The sequence below is a fragment of the Heteronotia binoei genome, chromosome 21 (genome assembly GCF_032191835.1).
Source record: "Heteronotia binoei isolate CCM8104 ecotype False Entrance Well chromosome 21, APGP_CSIRO_Hbin_v1, whole genome shotgun sequence".
NCBI lineage: Eukaryota > Metazoa > Chordata > Lepidosauria > Squamata > Gekkonidae > Heteronotia > Heteronotia binoei.
This window is the reverse complement of record NC_083243.1, coordinates 15,559,405-15,584,866: the sequence shown is the minus strand read 5'-3', so window position 1 is coordinate 15,584,866 and position 25,462 is coordinate 15,559,405. Positions and strand designations below refer to the sequence as shown.

The window sequence follows — 25,462 nt, the reverse complement described above, 5'->3', positions numbered from 1 at the left end:
TCTTAGTCATTTCTTGCTGAATCATCTGCCAATACTTTTTCGCCCTTTCACAAGTCCGCCACATATGGTAGAAAGAACCTTCATGTTTTTTACATTTCCAACATCTAGCTGGCATCTTGTTATTCATCTTTGCCAATTTTTTAGGAGTCATGTACCATCTGTACATCATTTTAAGAGTTCTCTTTAATACTATGACATGTCGAAAGCTTCATAGAATTTTTCCACAAGTGTTCCCAAGTTTCCATCTGTATTTCTTTATTTACATTAATTGCCCACTTAATCATTTGAGATTTTAACAGTAATTTATATTTTTTTGAAATTAATTTTTCATTATCTCCAAGCAGAACTATTTCCATTTCTGTTTGTTCTTTTCTTATCCCTTCAGTTTTGATGTCATTATAGCCTCCCCGTTATTTGTTAAACGCTAGTTTAAACAATTCTGTTTTACTGGCCCTGCGGAATTGTGATAAGTCCCACGGGGCCCTGATGGGGGGGGGGGGTTGGGGGGGGCATTCTACATAGTGGGGGCTGCCACTGAAAAGGCTCTTGCTCTAGTAGTGGACAGCCATGCTCATTTTGGCCCGGGGATCATGAGGAGATTTTGTGTACTTGATCGAAGTGCTCTGTGAGGCTCATATGGGGGGGGAAATACTTTGCATACTAATTGACTGCCCACTCTCTCTCTATGTAGGATTGCTAATTCCATTCCATCCTATTGTCTGATGAAGTGTGCTTCTAGCACACGAAAGCTTACATCCTGAATAAAACTTTTTTGGTCTTAAAGGTGCTACTGGACTCCAACTTTGCTCTGGAGCAGGTTTTCCTAAGCAGAGAATGGTTTTACAGGTCGCTGGCTAGAATCAGCACCTTGGACAGCTCCCAGTGGTGGCATTGCTCAGTTAGATTGCAGTCCAATAGTACAGGGTTGGCCAACGGTAGCTCTCCAGATGTTTTTTTTTTTTTTGCCTACAACTCCCGTCTCCCATTGGCCATGCTGGCTGGGGCTGATGGGAGTTGTAGGCAAAAAAAAACCATCCGGAGAGCTACCATTGGCCACCCCTGCAACAGTACCTTAGAAACCAACCAAGGTTTCCAGGGTATAAGTTTTTAAGCATCAAAGGTCCATCAGATATGAGCGGGCGTGGAGATCGCTGAGTCCTTCTATCCCAGTAGATTCAGTTGATCCCAAATGAGCAGTAGATTTGGGACAGGCAAAAGAAATTACTTTGTCACGCCATGTCTAGCATAGCTGTGAAATTCACTGATGCAGGCAAACATGGCCAGTAGTTTCGATCAAGGTTCCCCAATGCCCGGGCCGCGGACCAGTACCAGGCCATGGCCTGTTTCCAACCGGGCCATGCAGCCTCACCGCTCCCCACCCCCGCGCAGCCTCACTGCCCCCCTGCAGCGCCTCCTCCTCCCCCCGTTTTCAGCATTTTAAGGCTGGGGAAGGGGCCGTGAAGTGCCTCCCAGGCCAATCCCCCAGCTGATCAGCCTTGCCCCCCCCCACGGCACCTTCCCCCCCATCCCCGTTTTCACCATTTTAAGGCTGGGGAAGGTGCCTTGGGTGGGTGGGTGGCAAGGCTGCATGGGGGGCAGAGGAGGAAACGGGGGAAAGAAAATGGGGGTGAAGGAGAAGGTGCCACACAGGGGGAGGCCAAATTGGGTGCTCCCACCCTGCCAGCCCTGGGGCCGCGGTGGACGGGGCTGGCCCTGGGGCCGGTCCCTGGGATCAAAAAGGTTGGGGGCCACTGGCTTAGATGGCTCTTTTTTAAAGGCTTGGACAAATTCATGTTAATGGCTGTTAGCCACAAGGCTGAGCAAAGGCTGTTCCTTCGAAGGCTGTCTGCTGCTGGATCCCATGAGCGTGTCCTGTACTCGCTTCATTCCAGCTTCAGTGCAGGCCGCTTCCTTCACCACTAATGTTCAGCGGTTGTCGGCTGATGGTGGAAAGTGGCATCGAGGCACAGCTAACGTATGACCGCCCTTTAAGGCAGGGGTGTTGAACCCTTTTCCAGGGATGGGAGGAATGCCAAACCCTTGGAATGCATCGTGTACACGTAGCCTGGGCTTTGGTCAATGTGAACTAATTATTTATTGATGCGTAAGACAATGTCAGATCGTAAATTGTCCATGGGAAAGGACATCGGGATGCAGCGGTACATTGGCTTGTTGGTATGACCGACCAGCCTTTTTATACTCTTCAAACAAAGAGCAGTTCTGCATTAAAATAAAAGTATGCCGGGATGGCCAAACTTGCTTAATGTAAGAGCCACATAGAACAAATGTCAGATGTTTGAGACCTGCAAGACATGAACATCAGATGTTTGAGGGAAGGAAAGAAGGAAGGAAGGCAAATAGATAGATGGAGGGGAGAGAGGTGGGGGCGGGGGGAGAGAACAACATTATTTTTAAATGCATTCTCCAGGATGCTGTCTGGCTTGGCTTGGAGAATAGATTTAAAGAGAGAAATGCCTTCTCCGAGCCGCAAAACATGAATGTCAGATGTTTGAGAGCCACAAGACGGATGGACGGAAGGAAGGAAGGAAGGAAGGAAGGAAGGAAGGAAGGAAGGAAGGAAGGAAGGAAGGAAGGAAAATAGAGGGGGAGAGGGAGGGAGAGATGGAAAGAAAGCAGTTTTAACTTTTAGAGCATTTTCCAAGCCACTTACTGGCTCGGCTTGGAGAGGTTTTGTAAAGAGACAAATTCTCTCTCCAGTCTGGCCGATGGGGCAGTGGGGACTTCGAGAGCACACAATATGTGTGAAAGAGCCACTTGTGGCTTCTGAGCCGCAGTTTGGCCATCCTTGTCCTATGCCAAGAGAAGCTCAGTTCTGCAGCCTAGAAATGTATAAGGATTACCATATCTTTGTTCAATTTGCATCGTTTATTTTGGTTCTGCTGGGCTCTGAAGCGCTGTGTCAGATACCTGGAAATCTTTCTCCGTTCCACTTTCCCTTATACATTCAAAGCTTAAGGACCAGAGCGGTCAGCTGATGCTGCGCAGTTTGCACTGGCTTCCGATCAAGGACCGGATCCGCTTCAAGGTTCTAGTATTGATGTTTAAAGCCTTGCGCCGCCTGGGACCAGCATACGTGTTGGACCGTCTCTCCGCACATGAGCCCGGGAGGTCATTATGATCAGCCAGCCGACATCTTTTGACCATCCCAGGCCCAAGAGACGTCCGGCTTGCCTCGACCAGGTCCAGGGCTTTTTCAGCCCTGGCCCCAACCTGGTGGAATCAGCTCTCTATGGAGATTGTTACCATTCCGGGGGGGCCTGTAAAACGGAGCTGTTCCGCCAGGCCTATGGTTGAGGCAAGCGGGCGTCCTTATTTTGGCACACCACTCAACTGGCCTCCCAGCACTGATAGCCATCTTGATTGCTAAAATCAGGCTGATACTGTTGATATCCTTTGGAGGGAGGGACGGTGGCTCAGTGGTAGAGCATCTGCTTGGTAAGCAGAAGGTCTCCGGTTCAATCCCCGGCATCTCCAACTAAAAAGGGTCCAGACAAGTAGGTGTGAAAAACCTCAGCTTGAGACCCTGGAGAGCCGCTGCCAGTCTGAGTAGACAAGACTGACTTCGATGGACCGAGGGCCTGATTCAGTAGAAGGCAGCTTCATACGTTCATATATATATGTTCATATGTCTGTGACGATCATGCCTTGATTTATGTGCTCGCACCATCCATGCTGCCTTAAATTAACTTTGATCGAATGGCTTAATTGTTCTAACTGTTTTAGTTGTTTCATTGCTGGTTTTAATTGTTTTCACCATGTTGTGATCCGCCCTGAGCCCATTATGGGAGAGGGCGGACTATAAATTTACAAAATAAAATAAATAAATAGTAAATAAACTTATTTTTAGAGGAGGGAGGAATCAAGCTGCTAAATTTGGTGTGGACCCCAAATTCTGAGCTGCTGTAACTGTGGCTAAAAACCTATAGAAGTGACAAAAGCCCATCAACAGATTGGCTAGATTGAGGTGTCAAACATGCGGCCCAGGGGGCCGAATCAGACCCTCGAAGAGCTTCTATCAGGCCATCGAGCAACTGGCTGTCCTCTGCTTCTTTCTCCTTCTCTCTTGCTTCCTTCTGCATCACAGCTTGCTTTGCAAAGCTTGCTCATTCGCACAAGAACTACAGAACAAAGTCTCTTTTTTCTCCATTGGCTGAGGCTCCTCCCTTGGGGAGAGCTTGCTGGGCTCTCTCAATCACACAGCAGAGCTACTGAGCCAAGCCTCTCTTCCTTCTATTGACTGAGGCTCCTCCGCCTCCTGTTCCCCTGGGGACAGAAGGAAAGAGCCAGAGCTTCCTTTGCCCAGTTTCCTGGATTGCACAGGGGAGATACAAAGAAAGCACCTTTAAGACCAAGTGCTAATGTTTTAAGCATGTTTAAGGGATTTTTTTTAAAAAAAAATCTTAGTGTGTGTCTGTGTCCTTTATAAAGTTGATATCTCTGCTACCTAATCTTAAATAGGTACACATATGGCCCGGCCCGACATGGCCCGGCCCAACACAGTCTCATTTATGTCAGATCCGGCCCTCATATCAAATGAGTTCGACACCCTTGGGCTAGAAGGAGCCAGCAACAATGGTAACATGTTGATCTACAAGCTTCGCCAAATTAAGCTGGTTGGGTAATAAACAGCACACTGGTGTGAAAAAGTTTCCTAGAGTAATTTTACTGTTCTGCAGACAGCCTGTTGTGTTCATGGGAGAGGTAATTATTGTATTTTAATTTAGTTTGCAGTGCTAATGTGGCTGTTGACTTACGTGGGAGCACTCTTCAACGGCCTGACTCTTCTGATACTGGGTAAAGTGCATTGTTTGTTTTAAGATCTCCCATTTCAATTTAAGCTGTGATATCTGTTAGGACAAAATAATGACATCAGCCCCACCAGAATGGTTTCCCTCTGTCTTTCCTAGCAAGCTAGAACTGATAAAAGGAAGTCCTTCTTCACCCAAAGGGTGATTAACACGTGGAATTCACTGCCACAGGAGGTGGCGGCGGCTACAAGCATAGACAGCTTCAAGAGGGGGTTGGATAAGCATATGGAGCAGAGGTCCATCAGTGGCTGTTAGCTACAAGGTAGAGGTGGAACTCTCTGTCTGGGGCAGTGATGCTCTGTATTCTGGGTGCTTGGGAGGGGCAACAGTGCAAGGGCTTCTAGTGTCCTGGCCCCACTGGTGGACCTCCTGATGGCACCTGGTTTTTTGGCCTCTTTGTGACACAGAGTGTTGGACTGGATGGGCCATTGGCCTGATCCAACATGGCTTCTCTTATGTTCTTCTGTGACTCAGAGTGTTGGACTGGATGGGCCATTGGCCTGATCCAACATGGCTTCTCTTACGTGACACAGAGTGTTGGACTGGATGGGCCATTGGCGTGATCCAACATGGCTTCTCTTATGTTCTTAAGTGTGACACAGAGTGTTGGACTGGATGGGCCACTGGCCTGATCACACATGGCTTCTCTTATGTTTTTATGTTCTTAAGCTACTACAAATTGTTTATGTAAAACCAGGCCTCATTTTGGGCAGGAGCTCACAGGAGCAGAGCTCCAGAACCTCTAAATTTTATTGTGCTTTTTTTCTTACCTCCCCCCCTCCCAAAAAAAACAAAAAAACAATTGCTTCTGGACTCCATTGTTCAAACTTCCTGTAAGAATTCTGCTGAACTCTAAGATCAGACAAACTTTCTAATATTTTTTCCAACAAAAAAAGGGGAAATAACCAAAACATATAAAGCAGACCGATGAAAATCTTCATTATGCCTCTGTGGCCATATGGTGATGATGATATTGGATTTATATTCCACCCTATATCCTGAATCTCAGAGTCTTAGAGCAGTCACAATCTCCTTTACCTTCCCCCCCCCCACAACAGATACCCTGTGAGGTAGGTGGGGCTGAGAGAGCTCCTCCAGTGTCACGTTCTCCAGGTGCAGGCAGGCAGGAGTCCAAAGCCAGTCCAAGGTCAAAGTCCAGGAAGTCAAGCAGGAGCCAAGTCGCCAATGCAGAATCACAATCCGGAATCAGAAGTCAATGTCCAAAAGCCAAAAGGTCAGGGTGCCAAGGAAATCAAGCAGGTCAGGATCAGGAATCAGGAAGGAGCGTGGCTGCAAGCCAGAGAATAGACTTGTTGCTTCCACAAGGTTACCAGGTCCTGGGTGGGAGCTATATGGGAGTCTCAATCAGCCTGCTCCCTGGGTGGCAGTGACTCTGCAAGAACTCAGGGCTGAGAGAGCTGAAGCATCGGCATGCCTCATGTCTTCGCCCTGAAAGTTCTTTCCGGAGCCTGCTTTGAACTCTTGAGATGGGAGGAGAGCTTGGAGGAGACTGATTGTCAACAGCTGACACTGGTGCCTGGAGAGTGCTTGATGGGTCAGCTGCTGTTTGTTCAGCTGAGGAACTGGCTGGCAACTCTTCCAGGTGTCTTAACCCTTCCAGCTCCTCCTCGTCAGGGCTCATGACATCCAGCAGCTGTAAGTGCAGGAGTGGGGAATCAAACCTGGTTCTCCCAGATAAGAGTCCACACACTTAACCACCACACCAAACTGGTGAAAGTCATCGAAAAAGTTTGATGGGAGTCAGATTTCATGATGACAATTCTAATTCAAGAAGCATTTTAAGGCAGACACTGAGCTGATATAATCTAGTACGCCTTCCGGTGATGTCAGAGGTGTGTGGCATAGGCTTAGGGTTTGGCAAATGAGTCATGCTAATGACCTCTGGCACCTCTTTTTCTACAAAACGACCTTGTGTAAAATCATGGGCTGGATTGCAAATTAGTTTTTTGCCAACGGTAGGGTCAGGGCAATTCCCACCCATTCTCTCACCTTGCTGCCAACCCCAATTCTCCCTTCTTGCTGTTCTCAGGACAGGGCTGGCGTCAGCGGTTTCCGGGGGGGGGGCAGATGCGAGGCCCGGGACGTTTGGTGAGGCTCACTGTGCCTGGCCCCTACCCACACATCTCTCCTGCCACCTGTCTGCGCCCACATGTCACAGTCTAGGTGCAAGCCGAATCAGTCAAAGCCAGAGTCAAGATTCAATCCAGAAGGTTGAGTTACCAGAGAGCAGAGTCCAATTCAGAGCATCAGGCCTCAGATTCAGCAGGATCTCACAGGAGCACAGCTCCAGAACCTTTCTGAGGGTTCCCTCTTCCTCCCCTCCACCTGCCTTGTCTATTGAATAGTAGGTGCAGCTACATAACAATCCCTAGATTACGAGAGCAGCCAGCCAGCCAGCTACCAGGGGCTTTGCCACACCCCCAGCAGCCCTCATTAATCCCTGGAGAAGCCCTCACCACCCTTTCTCCACTTATTATGTGATTCTGGGCGGTGGGTGGCTTGCTGGCCTTTTGACTGGGGGGGGGGGGTGGCCCATTAAGAACATAGAAGATGAAGAAGATATTGGATTTATATCCGACCCTCCACTCCGAAGAGTCTCAGAGCGGCTCACAATCTCCTTTACCTTCCTCCCCCACAACAGACACCCTGTGAGGTGGGTGGGGCTGGAGAGGGCCCTCACAGCAGCTGCCCTTTCAAGGACAACCTCTGCCAGAGCTATGGCTAACCCAAGGCCATTCCAGCAGCTGCGAGTGGAGGAGTGGGGAATCAAACCCGGTTCTCCCAGATAAGAGTCCGCGCACTTCACCACTACACCAAACTGACTCTCCCAGGAGAGTCCCAGGTGAATGAAGCCTGCTTGGGCTGGCTGGATCTCTAGCTAGCCCAAGCAGGCCTCGCTTGCCCGGGACTCTCCTTTCTTGCATCAGGTTGCTTTTGGCTGCAGGGGGCAGCATATGCAAATGAGTTATGCTAATGAGCTCCACCACCTATTTTTCTACAAAACGATCCCTGCAGATTGCAAGGTCCAGCAGTCCAAGGTCATATACAAAAGCAAGCAGCGTTTTCGGGAGATCCGCACACAGCATCAGGCAGGAAGGAGTCAGGAGATTCCTGCTCAGATCACAAGTACGATGGAGAGCACAGCGGTGTTCCCTGCGACTTCAGAAATTCCCAAATCGCTTCTTCATCATCCTCTAGTCGTCCTCAATTTAACACTTTCCTTGGGAGGGGAGCACGATCAACATAGTATGTGATGCATGTATTTCCAATGCTCAGGGATGTATGGTTAACACTCTTTCTTTTGCTTCCCATCTAGCTGTGGTATCGATGTTTACTCTACCTGTCGTATATGACAAGTATCAGGTACGTCCAGAAATCCATTGCATAGCTCAGAGGTGGCCAACGGTGGCTCTCCGGATGTTTTTTGCCTACAACTCCCATCAGCCCCAGCCATTGGCCATGCTGGCTGGGACTGATGGGAGTTGTAGGCAAAAAAAACATCTGGAGAGCTACCCTTGGCCACCCCTGGCATAGCTGTTGATAACACCCTAAATAATCCACTTTGGCCTATCATGATGCCCTTGTATAAATCAATGGGGCGGCCTCATTTGGAATACTGTGTACAATTCTGATCACCGCACCTCAAAAAAGGTATTATAGCATTGGGGAAAGTCCAGAAAAGGGCAACTAGACTGATAAAAGGGTTGGAACGCTTTCTCTATGAAGAAAGGTTAAAGCATGTGGGGCTCTTTAGCTTGGAGAAATGACAACTGGGGGGTGACATGATAGATGTTTACAAGATTGTGCATGAGATAGAGAAGGTAGAGAAAGAAGTACTTTTCTCCTTTTCTCACAATACGAGAACTTGTGGGTACTCAATGAAATTGCTGAGCAGTCGGGTTAGAACGGATAAAAGGAAGTCCTTCACCCAAAGGGTGATTAACACATGGAATTCACTGCCACGGGAGGTGGTGGCAGCTACAAGCATAGCCAGCTTCAAGAGGGGATTGGATCAACATATGGAGCAGAGGTCCATCAGTGGCTCTTAGCCACAAGATATATTTGGAATTCTCTGTCTGGGGCAAGTGATGCTCTGTATTCTTGGTGCTTGGGAGGGGCACAGTGGAGGGCTTCTAGTGTCCTGGCCCCACTGATGGACCTCCTGATGGCGCCTGGGGTTTTTTGGCCACTGTGTGACACAGAGTGCTGGACTGGATGGGCCATTGGCCTGATCCAACATGGCTTCTCTTATGTTCTTACGTCTGGGGCAGTGATGCTCTGTATCCTTGGTGCTTGGGGGGTCACAGTAGGAGGGCTTCTAGTGTCTTGGTTCCACTGACGGATCTCCTGATGGCACCTGTGGTTTTTTGGCCACTGTGTGACACAGAGCGTTGGACTGGATGGGCCATCGGCCTGATCCAACATGGCTTCTCTTATGTTCTTATGGTCTGAGCTTGTCAGAGCTTGGAAGCTAAGCAGAGTTGCCTTGACTAGTATTTGGATGGGAGACCTCTAAAGGAATACTAGGATTGTGATGCCAAGGCAGGCAATGGCAAACTGCCTCTGAATGTCTCTTGCCTTAAAAAAACAAGTCTAGCTTGCCACCTAGTGGTACACAACGCTAAAAAGAGCTTGAACTTCTGGCTGCCAGACAATCTTAGGATCTCCCGGCTATTCGACACATACCGCCATAGACTAATTATTAATTACTCTGAGAAGAAGCAGGGAACACTTTTAAACACCCTGCAGCACTGCGTACTGTGCTACATCACTTCCAGTTAGAACAAACAAGCCTGAAGTGACATAGAGTAGTTCTAGGAATGGCTGGGAACAAGATGAGTTGTAGAGCTCATATCAGGGATGGAAGTCAGAGTGGTACTTTTGGTCAATAGCAAGGGTGGGCAAACTTGCTGAACATGAGCCACATGGAATAAATGCCCGATGTTTGAGGGAGAGGTGGAAAGAAAGCAACTTTAACCTTAAATGCATTCTTCAGCTGCCAGCTGGCTTGGCTTGGAGAAGTGATTTAAAGAGAAAAATGAGAGTCCCAGGTGAATGAAGCCTGCTTGGGCTGGCTGGATCTCTAGCTAGCCCAAGCAGGCCTCGCTTGCCCAGGACTCTCCTTTCTTGCATCGGGTTGCTTTTGGCTGTGATTTAAAGAGAAAAATGCCTTTTCCAAGCTGGCTGATGGGGTAGTGGGAGCTAATGAGCCACATGCGGCTCTCGAGCTGCAGTTTGGCCACCCCTCGTCAACAGTAGTTATGTATATAGCCGTCTATGAGCCGTGTGGAGTAAGTACCACTGAGGTAGGGAATGCGGCCAAAGCTGCATCAGCTGTGCAAACTGCCCCTATAAACACTTCTACTAGGAGGCCAGAAGGGAGGCTAGTTTGAAGAGCACCCGAGAGAGAGGGCCTTCTCAGTCACAGCCCCCTGTCGGTGGAACCAGCTCCTGGAAGAAGTAAGAGTCTTGCAGGACCTTACCCAGTTCCGCAAGGCCTGTAAGACAGCATATATTTTGGCTTGCCTTCAACTGAATTTTTGGAAGCATGAGGATGCCTAAGAGGGCTGAATGACATCAGAAATGAATGACACCAGCACCAAGATTGTTTTAAATTGTTGACTCTTGAATTTGTTCAATGTTTGAACTGTTACATTCTAGAATTTATGAATGGTTCAAATGTTTTGTTGTTGTGAGCCGCCCGGAGTCTGCTACGGCGGGGAGGGCGGGATATAAGTCCAATGAATAACTAAATGCTATTTTGATTTCTCTCAATTTCATTTCCTCCCTTTTCCCAGGCACAGATTGACCAGTACTTGGGGCTTGCGAGGACCCACATAAATACCGTTGTGGCAAAGTGAGTCTTAAGAAAAAGCTTTCTTGGAGGGGTTAGGCCAGAGGTGTCAAAACCTGGTTGTTGCGAGAGCCAGAGTTGACGTAAAAGTTACTTTGTTAGGCTGGGCCACGCCTGCCCTAAAAAGGTGATGGTGGGTGCTAGAGATATAGACTTTATAAATGACACAGGCAAACCTTGGAAAGGTTCCCTGGCAGATCAAATAGATTCAAATTAGATTATCTCCTGTCAGACAGGAACCTCCAAACAACAAGACAAGTGGCTAGGTTCTGTTCCCAGGTTTATAAAGAACGCAAAAAGCGAGACAAATAGGCCAAACTGTAAATCTTTTAGCAAGTTTTTAAGTGATTTTTTAAAAATGGTTTAAAGGGTTAAATAATAATTTTTTTAAATTTTTTACTGTTATAACCCTCAAGTCATCAAATTTTAAAACGCAGATTTTTTGTGGGATTCTTTTACAAGGTACTTTTAAGGTTGTTCTAGATGGTGGAAATGTTCTGGCCAGTGGCCATAATAATAAACTGAACTGAACTGAAGTGAAGTGAAGTGAAAGGCAAACCCAGTTAATACTATTTTATCATTATGAAAATACAAACAAAAGCCATGGATTCCTAGGAGTGAAAGCAATTAATTTAGTGGGAAATCCACAAAAGCCCCAATAAATATATTTAATCATATGTAAGACTCTAGAAGGAAGGGGGGGCAGTGAAGGGAGAGGGAGGAGAAGGGGGGGGGGGGGAGGCCATTCCTACATGAAACCTATCAGAAAGGAGCCCGTCGCAGCCCTCAGTCATAAGCCCGGAGGAACAACTCTGTTTTGCAGGCACTGCAGAACTGTACCAGGTCCTGCAAGGGCCCAGATCTCTCCTGGAAGAGCGTTCCATAAGGTCGGGGCCAGGGCTGAAAAGGCCGTGGCTCTGGTTGAGGACAGCCAGACACTGTTTGGGCTGGGGATGACCATTGGATTTTGATTGATTGATTCAATTTACTGAATCACCCAATCCCAGTCTAAGCCTGGGCTTCTGGGCTACGTATAGGGGGGGGGGGGGTTTGTAGCAGGAACTTATTTGCATATTAGGCCACACCCCCTGATGTAGCCAATCCTCCAAGAGCTTACTGGATTCTTCATTCAGGGCCTACTGGAAGCTCCAGGAGGATTGGCTACAACAGGGGTGTGTGGCCTAATATGCAAAGGAGGTCCTGCTAGAATTCCACCCCTGCCTTTATATAGCCAGGGCTCTTCATACAGGGCCTACTGTAAGCTCCAGGAGGATTGGCTACATCGGGGGGGGGGGGGGGTGGCCTAATATGCAAAGGAGCTCCTGCTAGAATTCCACCCCTGCCTTTTATATAGCCAGTCCTCCAAGAGCTTACCGGGCTCTTCATACAGGGCCTACTGTAAGCTCCAGGAGGATTGGCTACATCAGGGGGTGTGTGGCCTAATATGCAAAGGAGCTCCTGCTAGAATGCCACCCTTGCCTCTTATATAGCCAATCCTCCAAGAGCTTACAGGGCTCTTCGTACAGGGCCTGCTGTAAGCTCCAGGAGGATTGGCTACAACAGGGGGTGTGGCCTAATAGGCAAAGGAGTCCCTGCTACAAAAAAACAAAGCCCTGGCAACATACAGCTGCTAAAAACAGTATATGCATTTAAACAGTGCAATAATATCAATCTAAATAGTAACGTTCTAAAAACCCTGATGATCGCTTGAGCGTAATGCTCTTTGGGGGGGATGATTATGTATTATTATTGTTGTTGTTATTCTGCTTGTAATTCCATTTATCACTTGTAGGATCCAAGCAAAAATTCCAGGTGCCAAGAGGAAGGCTGAGTAGAGGCGTCACTGAAGATTCATCAGCTTGCAAGAGTGAACGATGAGAGAGTCTGGGACGAAAATCGCTCTGTTCTTACTTTTTAACCGGATAATTTATTGTTCCTTTCTCTCTCGCTCTCTCGCTATCACTGGGTGAAGACAGATGTGGTAAACGAGCATGCCCTTTAGCCACAGGGATCAGCCCGGCTTCTTCTTGGCAACGCAGCTGAAAAGATTGAAGTACATGCCCACGATCCATCCATCCACGGGCCCAGTTTATCGCTTGCCCTTCTCCGATGCTACGAAAAGGCCATCCGTAAAAGGGCTGTGTGAACATTCATGCGGTTCTCTGGACGTTTTTCACCTTATCGTTAATTTTAAGTACCAAATTGCCCCAGGAATTGAGGGGGGGGAAAGGTTTCTCGGTGTCATCAACAGGCACTGGCCAATCAGTGCTGTGCGCCCAGCAGTGATTTTTGCTTCAAACTTCCAGAACTGTCAGGACAAGGTACTTTTGGATTGTGCCATAGCGAGGGTGCTTCTAAAACATTCCCCCCACGATATTACATCTGTCTACACCCATTTTCGCCTCTCTCTCTCTCTCTCTTTCTCTCTCTCAAAACGCCACAGTCTCGGGAGATGTGAAACAGTGAAGCAGCCGTCTGTCTTTCCTCTTCCGCTGTTTCTGTTACTCTCTAGACTTCTTCTGCAATCACGTGTGTCAGGCACTAAAGTATAGTAAAGAGAAAAAAAAAGTATTCTAGGTGTGGTTCTTGTGTTGCTTCTTAAGTGCATGACGGTGAGAGCCTAAAAAAAAAAAAAAGAATATTATTGAACTTTCTCCTTTTGATTTTCTAGTGCTTCTACCACTATGACTACTATGACAATTTCTTCTATTGGCTTTGCTTCGATGACTTTTAATGTTACTTGTGGCTACGGGCTTTCCTCTGTTTCGTGCACTGATGCCGTTCGCTTCTTCGTCCACTGGGTTCGCTGGTTGGGGGTCCTTTTTACTAACTATCCTAGAATCGTAGACTTGACGTCTTTATGTGTGTTTTCTTTTTTCCCCCCCAGCACAAACAAAAGAGCAATGGGTACTTATATGGTCTGATCCATTTTGTATAACTCTCTGTCTCTCTCAAGAAAAAAAACAAAACAGAAAAGGAACAAAAAAACCCATCAAACCAACCAAGCCACCCGGTACTTTTCTTTTTTCCCCATTGTTTTTGGTTGTCAAGGGATCAACGGGCTGATATACATGTATGGGAATCGAAGGCTTTCGGCTTGTTTCATGTATCACAGATTTGTATGATGTTCTCTGTAGGACTTAATTATGGACTCTGAATATTTGCACTTATGTACTTGATACCGAATGCAGAAATAAATGTGACTAAATGTTAACGCTTGGAGCTCTCGCTTTTTGCTGTTTCATCACCGTTTTTTATCACCGTTTTAAAATGTGTTTCTGCCTTTCTCACCGGCACGCGAGGCGGATTACGCAGAGTGTAATGAACAAAATGGGACGTTGGATAACAGATGCGTTAGGGTCTGAGAATTCTGGAACCACCAAAAAAGAACTGAAACATATCATAAGTTTTCACATCACACTTGAAGCGGTACAGAAGTTACATATATAGGATTTTGCTTACAGTAAACTGTGCACAGCAGGAGATGCCACCACAGCAGTGTTCCCTCTAAGCTGAGTTTTTTAGATTTCAGCTCACACATTTTTGATGATAATGATGGTGATAATGATGATATTGGATTTATATCCCGCCCTCCACTCCAAAGAGTCTCAGAGCGGCTCACAATCTCCTTTACCTCCCCCCCCCCACAACAGACACCCTGTGAGGTAGATGAAGATATTGGATTTATATCCCGCCCTCCACTCCAAAGAGTCTCAGAGCGGCTCACAATCTCCTTTATCTTCCTCCCCCACAACAGACACCCTGTGAGGTAGATGAAGATATTGGATTTATATCCCGCCCTCCACTCCAAAGAGTCTCAGAGCAGCTCACAATCTCCTTTCCCTTCCTCCCCCACAACAGACACCCTGTGAGGTAGATGAAGATATTGGATTTATATCCCACCCTCCACTCCAAAGAGTCTCAGAGCGGCTCACAATCTCCTTTCCCTTCCTCCCCCACAACAGACGCCCTGTGAGGTAGATGAAGATATTGGATTTATATCCCGCCCTCCACTCCAAAGAGTCTCAGAGCGGCTCACAATCTCCTTTCCCTTCCTCCCCCACAACAGACGCCCTGTGAGGTAGATGAAGATATTGGATTTATTTCCCGCCCTCCACTCCAAAGAGTCTCAGAGCGGCTCACAATCTCCTTTCCCTTCCTCCCCCACAACAGACACCCTGTGAGGTAGATGAAGATATTGGATTTATTTCCCGCCCTCCACTCCGAAGAGTCTCAGAGCGGCTCACAATCTCCTTTACCTTCCTCCCCCCACAACAGACACCCTGTGAGGTAGATGAAGATATTGGATTTATATCCCACCCTCCACTCTGAAGAGTCTCAGAGTGGCTCACAATCTCCTTTCCTTTCCTCCCCCACAACAGACCCCCCGTGAGGTAGATGAAGATATTGGATTTACCGTATTTTTCACTCCATAAGATGCACTTCCCCCCCCCAAAAAAAAAGTGTGTGGGGGGAAGTGTGTGCGTCTTATGGAGCCAATACTGCAAAAAAGGGTGTGGCCAAGGGCGAGCACATGACGGCGGGCAGGAGGGTCCAATCTGCACGCACCCCTCCCCTTTGCGAGGTGGGGCCAAGAGCGCTGAGGGGGTCCGGCTCGGGTTGCGCTTCCTCGAGAGTAGGAGCCCCAGGGCTGGGGCTAGGGAGGGGAGACTTGGGGGCTGGGAAGAGGCCGACGCGTGTCGGAGGAAGGAGCTGCAGGGCGGCGCAGGCTGGGACCCCTCAGGGAAGCAGCCTTTGGTCAGCCAGCCTCCTCTAAAAACTAGGTGCGTCTTAGGTCAGGTGTATCTTATGGAGTGAAAAATACGGTATATCCCGCCCTCCACTCCGAGGAGTCTCAGAGCGGCTCACAATCTCCTTTCCCTTCCTCCCCCACAACAGACACCCTGTGAGGTGGGTGAGGCTGAGAGAGCTCTCACAGCAGCTGCCCTTTCAAGGACAACCTGTGCCAGAGCTCGGGCTGACCCAAGGCCATTCCAGCAGGTGCGAGTGGAGGAGTGGGGAATCAAACCCGGTTCTCCCAGATAAGAGTTCGCACGCTTCACCACTACACCAAACTGGCTCTCTTTGTCTTAGCTCAGGAAAAATGGCCCCAGAGCAAACCGATTTATGCAGTAGCTCACAAGCTTAATGCTCAGCAGTTCACAGAGTAGAATTTTTGCTCACAAGACTCCACAGCCTGGAGGGAGAATTGCACCACAGCCCCTGATCTCTTAGGCAAGCAATCTGTAAAATCAATTTTGTTCACTGCAACTCTACCTCCATGAAAAAGGCCTCTTGAATATTTCAGTTATGCATAGTTTGCGGTTAGCCAGGAAAGTGGGAACTTTCTGTACCTTGGACAAGCCGTTCACAAGGCAGGAGACACAACGGGAAAGAACATGTATGGGCAGTTGTCAATTTTGCCCATTTTGCAGGTTAGCAGCTGCGGAAGGCCTGCTCAGGTGAGTGAAGTTGCCGTGGCGGTACAGCCAAGAATCTGTATATTGTATTAGTCTAACGCAGCGGCACAGCCAGTACGGTGGCTCAGTGGCAGAGCATCTGCTTGGTAAGCAGAAGGTCCCAGGTTCAATCCCTGGCATCTTCAACTAAAAGAGGTCCAGGCAAGTAGGCATGAAAAACCTCAGCTTGAGACCTGGAGAGCCACTCCTAGACAATACTGACTTTGATGGACCAAGGGTCTGATTCAGTAGAAGGCAGCTTCATATATATTTATATATGTTCATAGTAGTTAAATGCACGGACTCTTATCTGGGAGAACTGGGTTTGATTCCCCACTCCCCCACTTGCACCTGCTGGAATGGCCGTGGGTTAGCCATAGCTCTCGCAAGAGTTGTCCTTGAAAGGGCAGCTGCTGTGAGAGCTCTCTCGGCCCTCACCCACCTCACAGAGTGTTGTGGAGGAGGAAGGTAAAGGTGATTGTGAGCCACTTTGAGACTCGGAGTGGAGGGGGGGATATAAATCTAATTTCTTCTTTTCGCAACACCTGAGCAAGGCTGGGAATGACGATGTTCTGCAACTTGTTAACTTTTTCTCTTTTTTTGTCATCAAGTCATCTTTGAATGTTAAGATTTATGACATATGAAGGGAGGGCTTATGTCATGCAAGGGCATAGAATGGTGCTTCCTACTTTAGAGTTTTGCCCTTGAGGGTCAAGTAATCCACTGTTGAACAGGTAAGAACAGGTTGAGTCTCATTTTCACTATGTACTCAGGTTTTGCACTGTATTTTGCCTGTACGGGAGCTAACATTGGTAAATTTATGAACATCAGTTGGCTGAGTATTCTCTCACTAAGACTCAGATCTCCATTTCATGGGCTATTTTTGTTGATCGAGGTGTGAAAGTATTTCAGAAAGTTGCACATTCTCAAATTCAATAGCATAAATTAACGGTTAAAGCTGCAGTACTGCAGTCAGAGCCCTCTGCTCATGACCCTGAGTTCAATCCCAGCGGAAGCTGGTTCAGGTAGCCGGCTCCAGATTGATGCAGCCTTCCATCCTTCCGAGGTCAGTCAAATGAGTCCCCAGCTTGTTGAGGGGAAAGTGTAGATGACTGGGGAAGGCAATGGCAAACCACCCCGTAAAATGTCTGCGTGAAAACGCTGTGAAAGCAACGTCACCCCAGAGTCGAAAACGACTGGTGCTTGCACAGGGGACTACCTTGACTTTAGTAATAAATTAATTTTTTTAAAGGGAAAGGTAGTCCCTTACGGGTTTGTTTGCCATTGCCTTCCTCAGTCATCTCTACGCTTTCCCCCCAGCAAGCTGGGAATTCATTTTACTGACCTCGGAAGGATGGAAGGCTGAGTCAACTTGAGCCAGCTACCTGAACCCAGATTAAGGTGAAACAGCAGAACTACGGTTGTGGGACATGCTTACAAGAAAATACACGTGAAGCCACTGTGAACACACTCTGAAAACCATAGGGTTGCCAATCCCCAGGTAGTAACAGCTCCATGTATAGAATACCTCTTGTCCAATATGAAGTACTCACAAACAATGTCCAATAAAGATGCCTTCTCCAATTATTGTAGAAAATTCAATTTCTTTACTCGTATCCGACAATTCGTAGAAATTCATTCATTCATAGAAGATTCATAGAAATTCATAGATATTCCAGATTTGCACAATGTATGCAGGGGATCCCGGAAAAATTCCAAGCGTCACAAACAGCTTACAGGCACAACTGGTCTGAAGAGCTCCCGTTTCGCAATACTGCTTTATCCAAGCTATTATTTCATTCTCTTTCGCTTCACTCATCAGATAACAGCAAATATCGAGAAAATGGAATGAGGATTCTTTTCAGTGTGATGAAAACTCTGTAGCTGGACAGCCTTGTAACTCCGGGGAGAACTCCAGACCCAGTCAAAGTTTGGTTCTCAACTCTGGGCTGGAAATTTCTGGAGATTTGGAGGTGGAGCCTGTAGAGATAGCAGTCTGGAGAGGGACTTCGACCTGTGGAATACTACAGAGTTGGGGAGGGACAGTGGCTCAGTGGTAGAGCATCTGCTGGGAAGCAGAAGGCCCCAGGTTCAATCCCCGGCATCTCCAAAAAAGGGTCCAGGCAAATAGTGTGAAAAACCTCAGCTTGAGACCCTGAGAGCCGCTGCCAGTCTGAGAAGACAATACTTGACTTTGATGGACCAAGTGTCTGATTCAGCATAAGGCAGCTTCATATGATCATATGTTTGCCTCTGTATTGGCCATATTTTTTTCAGAAGAACCGATCCCTCTGAAGATAGGGGTTGCCAGGTCCAATTCAAGAAATATCTGAGAACTTTGGGGTTGGAGCCGGGAGACTTTGGAGTGGAGCCAGGCACAGGGGTGTGACAAGCATAATTGAATTCCAAAGGAGTCTGGCCATCACATTTAAAGGGACCACACACTTTTCAAACACCTTCCCTCCTCGCGAGCCCCAGATACCAGCGGATCAATGCTCCATTATACCCTGTGGGAATCGGTCTCCATGGGAATAATGGAGTGCCCGGCAGACGTTTCCCTCCCACTTTCTGATGATCCAAATGCCGGTGGGGGGGGGCAGGGCCTCCAAACTGGGGAATCCCGTGCCCCACCTGGGATTGGCATCCTATTTGAAGATCAGTTGTAATTCAGGAGCACTCCAGGCAATTCTAGTAGACTGAATGCCCAAAGGCACCAGAGTATAGTTGCTGGGTCCTTCCTGGTCACTGGTGGTGGTGGGTTGTGTAGGGTCGCCAGGTCCAGGTTGGGAAATTTCTTCACATTTGGGGAATGGCGCCTCTGGAGAACAGGACCTCAGTGGGGTACAATGCCACAGAGTCCATCCTCTGACGCAGGGGTGGCCAAACGTAGAATCAAAGACGCATAGAACATAAGAGAAGCCATGTTGGATTAGGCCAGTGGCCCATCCAGTCCAACACTCTGTGTCACACAGTGGCCAAAAAACCACGTCAGGAGGTCCACTAGTGGGGCTAGAAGCCCTTCCACTGTGCCCCCCCCTCCCAGCACAAGAATACAGAGCATCACTCCCCCAGATAGAGTTCCAACAATACGCTGTGGCTAATAGCCACTGATGGACCTCTGCTTCATATGCTTATCCATTCCCCTCTTAAAGCTGGCTATGCTTGCAGCCGCCGCCACCACCTGTGGCAGTGAATTCCACATGTTAATCACCGTTTGAGTGAACAAGTACTTCTTTTATCTGTTCTACCCGACTGCTCAGCAATTACATTGAATGCCCACGAGTTCTTGTATTGTGAGAAGGGAGAAAAGGACTTCTTTCTCCACCTTCTCCATCCCGTGCATAACCTGTCAACCTCTATGATGTCACCTCGCGGTCGACGTTTCTCCAAGCTAAAGAGCCCCAAGCATTTTAACCTTTCTTCATAGGGAAAGTGTTCCAACCCTTTAATCATTCTAGTTGCCCTTTTCTGCACTTTTCCCAATGCTATAATATCTTTTTTGTGGTGCGGTGACCGACCAGAGTTGGAAGGGATCCCCAGGGTCATCTAGTCCAACCCCCTGCACAATGCAGGAAATTCACAAATACCTCCCCCCAGCTTACTTAATGTAAGAGACACATAGAATAAATGTCAGATGTTTGTGAACTGCAAGACATAAATGTCAGATGCTTGAGAGTTGAAGTGAGGAAGGATGGAAAGGAAGGAGGGACAGGAAGGTGGAAAGAAGGCAAATGGGGGGGGGGGGATGGAGAAGGGAGAAAGGGGAAAAGAAAGCAACTTTAAATGCCTTCTCCAAGCCTCTGGCTGACTTAGCTTCAAGAAGTGATTTAAAGAGAGGAAGGCTTTCTCCAAGCTGGCCGGAGGTTTTAGAGCCACCCAATGTGTGAAAGAGCTACATGTGGTTCCCAAGCCACACTTTGGCCATCCCGGCTCCAAACCATCAATTTTTCTCCAGGGGAATTGGTCTCTGTAGTCCAGAGAGGAGGTATAATTCTGAAGGGGGGGGGTCCCCAGGTCCCACCTGGAGGCTGGCATCCCTACACCCTCCCCAAGGTCCCTTTCCTCTCCATCCCCAAAATCTCAAGAGCAGGGGTGGCCAAACTTGCTTAATGTAAGAGCCACAAAGAATAAATGCCAGATTTTCTGAGAGCCACAAGACACGAACGTCAGATGTCTGAGAGCTACAAGATACGAATGTGAATGCCAGATGTCTGAGAGCCACAAGATATGAATGTCAGATGTCGGAGAGCCACAAGACACAAACGTCAGATGTCTGAGAGCCACAAGATACGAATGTGAATGTCAGATGTCTGAGAGCCACAAGACACAAATGTCAGATGTCTGAGAGCTACAAGATACGAATGTGAATGTCAGATGTCTGAGAGCCACAAGACACAAATGTCAGATGTCTGAGAGCCGCAAGATACGAATGTGAATGTCAGATGTCTGAGAGCCACAAGACACAAACGTCAGATGTCTGAGAGCCACAAGATACGAATGTGAATGTCAGATGTCTGAGAGCCACAAGACACAAATGTCAGATGTCTGAGAGCCGCAAGATACGAATGTGAATGTCAGATGTCTGAGAGCCACAAGACACAAATGTCAGATGTCTGAGAGCTACAAGATACGAATGTGAATGTTAGATGTCTGAGAGCCACAAGACACAAACGTCAGATGTCTGAGAGCCACAAGATACGAATGTGAATGTCAGATGTCTGAGAGCCACAAGACACAAATGTCAGATGTCTGAGAGCTACGAATGTGAATGTCAGATGTCTGAGAGCCACAAGATACGAATGTCAGATGTCTGAGAGCTACAAGATACGAATGTGAATGTCAGATGTCTGAGAGCCACAAGACACAAATGTCAGATGTCTGAGAGCTACAAGATACGAATGTGAATGTCAGATGTCTGAGAGCCACAAGACACAAATGTCAGATGTCTGAGAGCTACAAGATACGAATGTGAATGTCAGATGTCTGAGAGCCACAAGATACGAATGTCAGATGTCTGAGAGCCACAAGATACGAATGTGAATGTCAGATGTCTGAGAGCCACAAGACACGAATGTCAGATGTCTGAGAGCTACAAGATACGAATGTGAATGTCAGATGTCTGAGAGCCACAAGATACGAATGTCAGATGTCTGAGAGCTACAAGATACGAATGTGAATGTCAGATGTCTGAGAGCCACAAGACACAAATGTCAGATGTCTGAGAGCTACAAGATACGAATGTGAATGTCAGATGTCTGAGAGCCACAAGATACGAATGTCAGATGTCTGAGAGCCGCAAGACAGGAAGGAAGAGCGCGAGGGAAGGGAGGGAAGCAAATAGATGGGGGAGAAGTAGAAAGAAAGCAACTTTAACTGCAAATGCATTCTCCAAGCTGGCCTACAGGACAGTGGGGGCTTCAAGAGCCACACAATATGTGTGAAAGAGCCACAGTTTGGCCACCCCTGCTTAAGAGTTTCCTAACCTGGATCTGGCAACCTTAAACTCCCCCTCCCCAAAATCTTTTTAAACGGGGAAGGGGGTGAGAAGAAAGCCCCCCCCCCACCTCCCCTTCTCAGCAGCCCGCGCTGGCCAATCGGAAGCGGCCACCCGACTAGGCCGCCTCGCCAGTTGCCACGGCAACCGCGCGGCCTGGTGCCTCTTCGGCCACGATGGAGCCTCCTGCTCTGCTGCTGTCCGTGCCCCGCCGCTCCCAGGCCGCGGCGGCGGCGGCTCTGGCGCACCTGCAGGGAGTGGGTGAGCCCTCCCTGGCCTCTCCTCCTCCTCCTCTTCCACCTGGCGGTTTTTTATTTGCTCCTCGGCTGCGTTACTTCGCGGGTTTGCTGGGCTCGGGTTGGAGACGTGGCGGGGAGTTTTGGGAGGTTTTAGAACTCTGCGCTTGAGAATTGAGGTTTTCCGTCTTGCAGACACGGGTTTTTCAGTGCAGGTCTGAATGATAGCGATAAGACACGCTCCCCCTCCTACCAGCGCTGTAGCGCTGCAGGTTATGGGAGGCGCTGCATGCGTGGCTGTTAGGGTTGCCAATCCCCAGGAGGGGGCAGGGGATCCCCCGGGTTGGAGGCCTCCCCCCCCCCCGCTTCAGGGTCATCAGAAAGCGGGGGGAGGGGAGGGAAATGTCTGCTGGCAACTCCATTATTCCCTATGCAGACTTATTCCCATAGGAAACAATGGAGAATTGATCTGGGGCTCGGAGGGGGGGCTGGTGTTTGAGGTAGAGGCACCAAATTTCCAGTAGAGCATCCAGTGTTGCTCCCCAAAATACCCCCAAAGTTTCAAAAAGATTGGACCAGGGGATACAGTTCTGTGAGCCCCAAAAGAAGGTGCCCTTATCCTTTATTATGGAAGGAAAGCATTTTAAAAGGTGTGCGGTCCCTTTAAATGTGATGGCCAGAACTCTCTTTGGAATTCAATTATGCTTGTCACAGCCTTGATCTTGGCTCCACCCCCCAAAGTCTCCTGGCTGCACCTCAAAGTCTCCTGGCTCCACCCCGAAAGTCCCCAGTTATTTCTTGAATTGGACTTGGCAACCCTGATGGCTCTCCCACTTTCTGCATTGTTTTGCAAACTCAGGAGTCTTTTCTTTTTCTGTAGGGTTACAGTGTTTTGAAAAGCAAAAGTACAGGACATATTTCCCGACGGACTACTTCAAACAACGAAGTTGAATTCTGAGTATAACCGTTCATGTGCATGCACGCTTCCTCAGATGTGAAGAAGTGGGCATGCACACGAATGCTTATACCAATTAAACTTTGTTGGTCTTAAAGGTGCCACTGGACCCAAAAACTTTGTTCTTCACATCAGTAGGGCTACCCACCTAGGGCTGCCAGCCTCCAGGTGGGGCCTGGAGATCTCCTGCTTTCACAACTGATCTCCAGTTGGCAGAGATCAGCTCCCCTGGAGAAAATGCCTGCCCGGAAGGGCGGGCTCTATGGCCTTGGACCCTGCTGAAGCCCCTCCCCTCCCCAAACCCTGCCCTCTCTTGGATCCAGCCCCAAAGCCTCCAAGTATTTTCCAGCACAGACCTAGCAACCCTATAACTCACCTGAATCAACTTCAAAAAAGTGATCACTAGGACAAATTTCATTTTAAAGAGCTCTCCTATTTAAGCTGTGATCATTGCTACTAAGTAGGAGTATTCCTAACCTCCCAACCCCAAAAGAGGATATTTTCATCAGTTTTTGTTTTTAAAGAGTCAAAAAGAGGATGGACCCCAAACATCTGGTAACCCTAAGACCATAAGAGAGCCATGTTGGATCAGGCCAATGGCCCATCCAGTCCAATACTCTCTGTCACACAGTGGCCAAAAAAACCCCAGGTGCCATCAAGAGGTCCACCAGTGAGGCCAGAACACTAGGAGTCCTCCCATTATGCCCCCCCCCCCAAGCACCCAGAATACAGAGCATCACCGAGTTCCAACGATAAACTGTAGCTAATAGCCACTGATGGACCTCTGCTCCATATGCTTATCCAATCCCCTCTTGAAGCTGGCTATGCTTGTAGCTGCCGCCACCTCCTGTGGCAGTGAATTCCACGTGTTAATCACCCTTTGGGTGAAGAAGGACTTTCTTTTATCCGTTCTTACCTGACTGCCCAGCAATTTCATTGAGCGCCTACGAGTTCTCATATTGTGAGAAAGGGTGAAAAGTACTTCTTTTTCTACATTCGTATCCCATGCATAATCTTATAAACCTCTATCATGTCACCCCTCAGTCGACGTTTCTCCAAACTAAAGAGCCCCAAGCGTTTTAACCTTTATTCTGATTTAAACTGTGTTGGTGGTGGGGAATGACATGAAGTCCCCGGGATGTATTATCTGCAGTTCAAGACGATCTTCGGTATGTGAAAGAGGCCATTGTGCAACCCAGTATTATACATTCGTTTTGCGCGTGCATACGTTTGTGTTTTATAAACACAGTAAGGTGGAGGGTGGGGTTCAAGATGTGCTGGGAAGGTGCAAAAATTGTTTTAAAAATATTTTTTTACTCCATTTATACCTCGCTTTTCTCCCCGTTGGTACCCAAAGCCATTTACATGGTTCTTTTCTCCTCCACATTATCCTCACAAACACTCCTAATACTAAGGGATGTCATCTCTGGGTTGAGAAATACCTGGAATTTTGGGGGGTGGGAAATACCTGGGGGAGGGTGGAGTGTGGAGAATGAACATATGAACATATGAAGCTGCCTTATACTGAACCAGACCCTTGGTCCATCAAAGTCAGTATTGTCTTCTCAGACTGGCAGCGGCTCTCCAGGGTCTCAAGCTGAGTTTTTTCAGGCTTATTTGCCTGGACCCTTTTTAGTTGGAGATACATTGAACCTGGGACCTTCTGCTTCCCAAGCAGATGCTCTACCACTGAGCCACCGTCCCTCCCCTGCTCTCCAGGGTCTCAAGCTGAGGTTTTTCACACCTATTTGCCTGGACCCTTTTTAGTTGGAGATGCCAGGGATTGAACCTGGGACCTTCTGCTTCCCAAGCAGATGCTCTACCACTGAGCCACCGTTCCTCCCCTGCTCTCCAGGGTCTCAAGCTGAGGTTTTTCACACCTATTTGCCTGGACCCTTTTTAGTTGGAGATGCCAGGGATTGAACCTGGGACCTTCTGCTTCCCAAGCAGATGCTCTACCACTGAGCCACCGTCCCTCCCCTGTTCTCCAGGGTCTCAAGCTGAGGTTTTTCACACCTATTTGCCTGGACCCTTTTTAGTTGGAGATGCCAGGGATTGAACCTGGGACCTTCTGCTTCCCAAGCAGATGCTCTACCACTGAGCCACCGTCCCTCCCCGAGGGGCTTCAATTTAGGTATAATGTCATAACCTGCAATATAATGCCATAGAACAAGTTTGAGTCTAGTGCTATAAACCAGGGGTGGCTAAACCATGGTTCGGTAGCCAGATGTGACTCTTTCACACATATTGTGTGGCTCTTGAAGCCCCCAGTGTCCAGTTGTCCAGCTTGGAGAAGGCATTTGTCTCTTTAAATCACTTCTCCAAGCCAAGCCATTTAAAGTTAAAGTTGCTTTCTTTCCACTTCTTCCTCCCCCATCTACTTGCTTTCCTTCCTTCCTTGCAGCTCTCAAACATCTGACGTTCATGTCTTGAGACTCTCAAACATCTGACATTGATGTCTACGCGGCTCTTGCCTTAAGCAAGTTTGGCCACCTGAGCTTTCGTGTGCATGCATGCTTTTTCAGATATGTATCTGAGGAAGTGTACACGCACATGAAAGATTACACCAAGAATAAAACTTGGTTGGTCTTCAAGGGGCCACTGGGCTCAGAAC

At 48.1% G+C, this 25,462-nt stretch overlaps 2 protein-coding genes across 2 annotated transcripts in view; both read left to right on the top strand.

The window, feature by feature from the left end:
- Nucleotides 1-13,918, top strand: part of RTN1 (reticulon 1) — a 248,090-nt gene extending 234,172 nt beyond the window's left edge. The window contains exons 6-9 of the mRNA XM_060261935.1: nucleotides 4,746-4,815; nucleotides 8,167-8,213; nucleotides 10,649-10,707; nucleotides 12,497-13,918. Coding sequence (XP_060117918.1) covers nucleotides 4,746-4,815; nucleotides 8,167-8,213; nucleotides 10,649-10,707; nucleotides 12,497-12,539 — 219 coding nt within the window. The 3' untranslated portion in view covers nucleotides 12,540-13,918. The remainder of the gene's footprint in view (nucleotides 1-4,745; nucleotides 4,816-8,166; nucleotides 8,214-10,648; nucleotides 10,708-12,496) is intronic.
- A 7,915-nt stretch (nucleotides 13,919-21,833) lies between these two features.
- The window catches only part of LOC132589001 (paramyosin-like), a 61,706-nt gene continuing 58,077 nt past the window's right edge, over nucleotides 21,834-25,462 (top strand). The window contains exon 1 of the mRNA XM_060261513.1: nucleotides 21,834-21,918. Coding sequence (XP_060117496.1) covers nucleotides 21,834-21,918 — 85 coding nt within the window. The remainder of the gene's footprint in view (nucleotides 21,919-25,462) is intronic.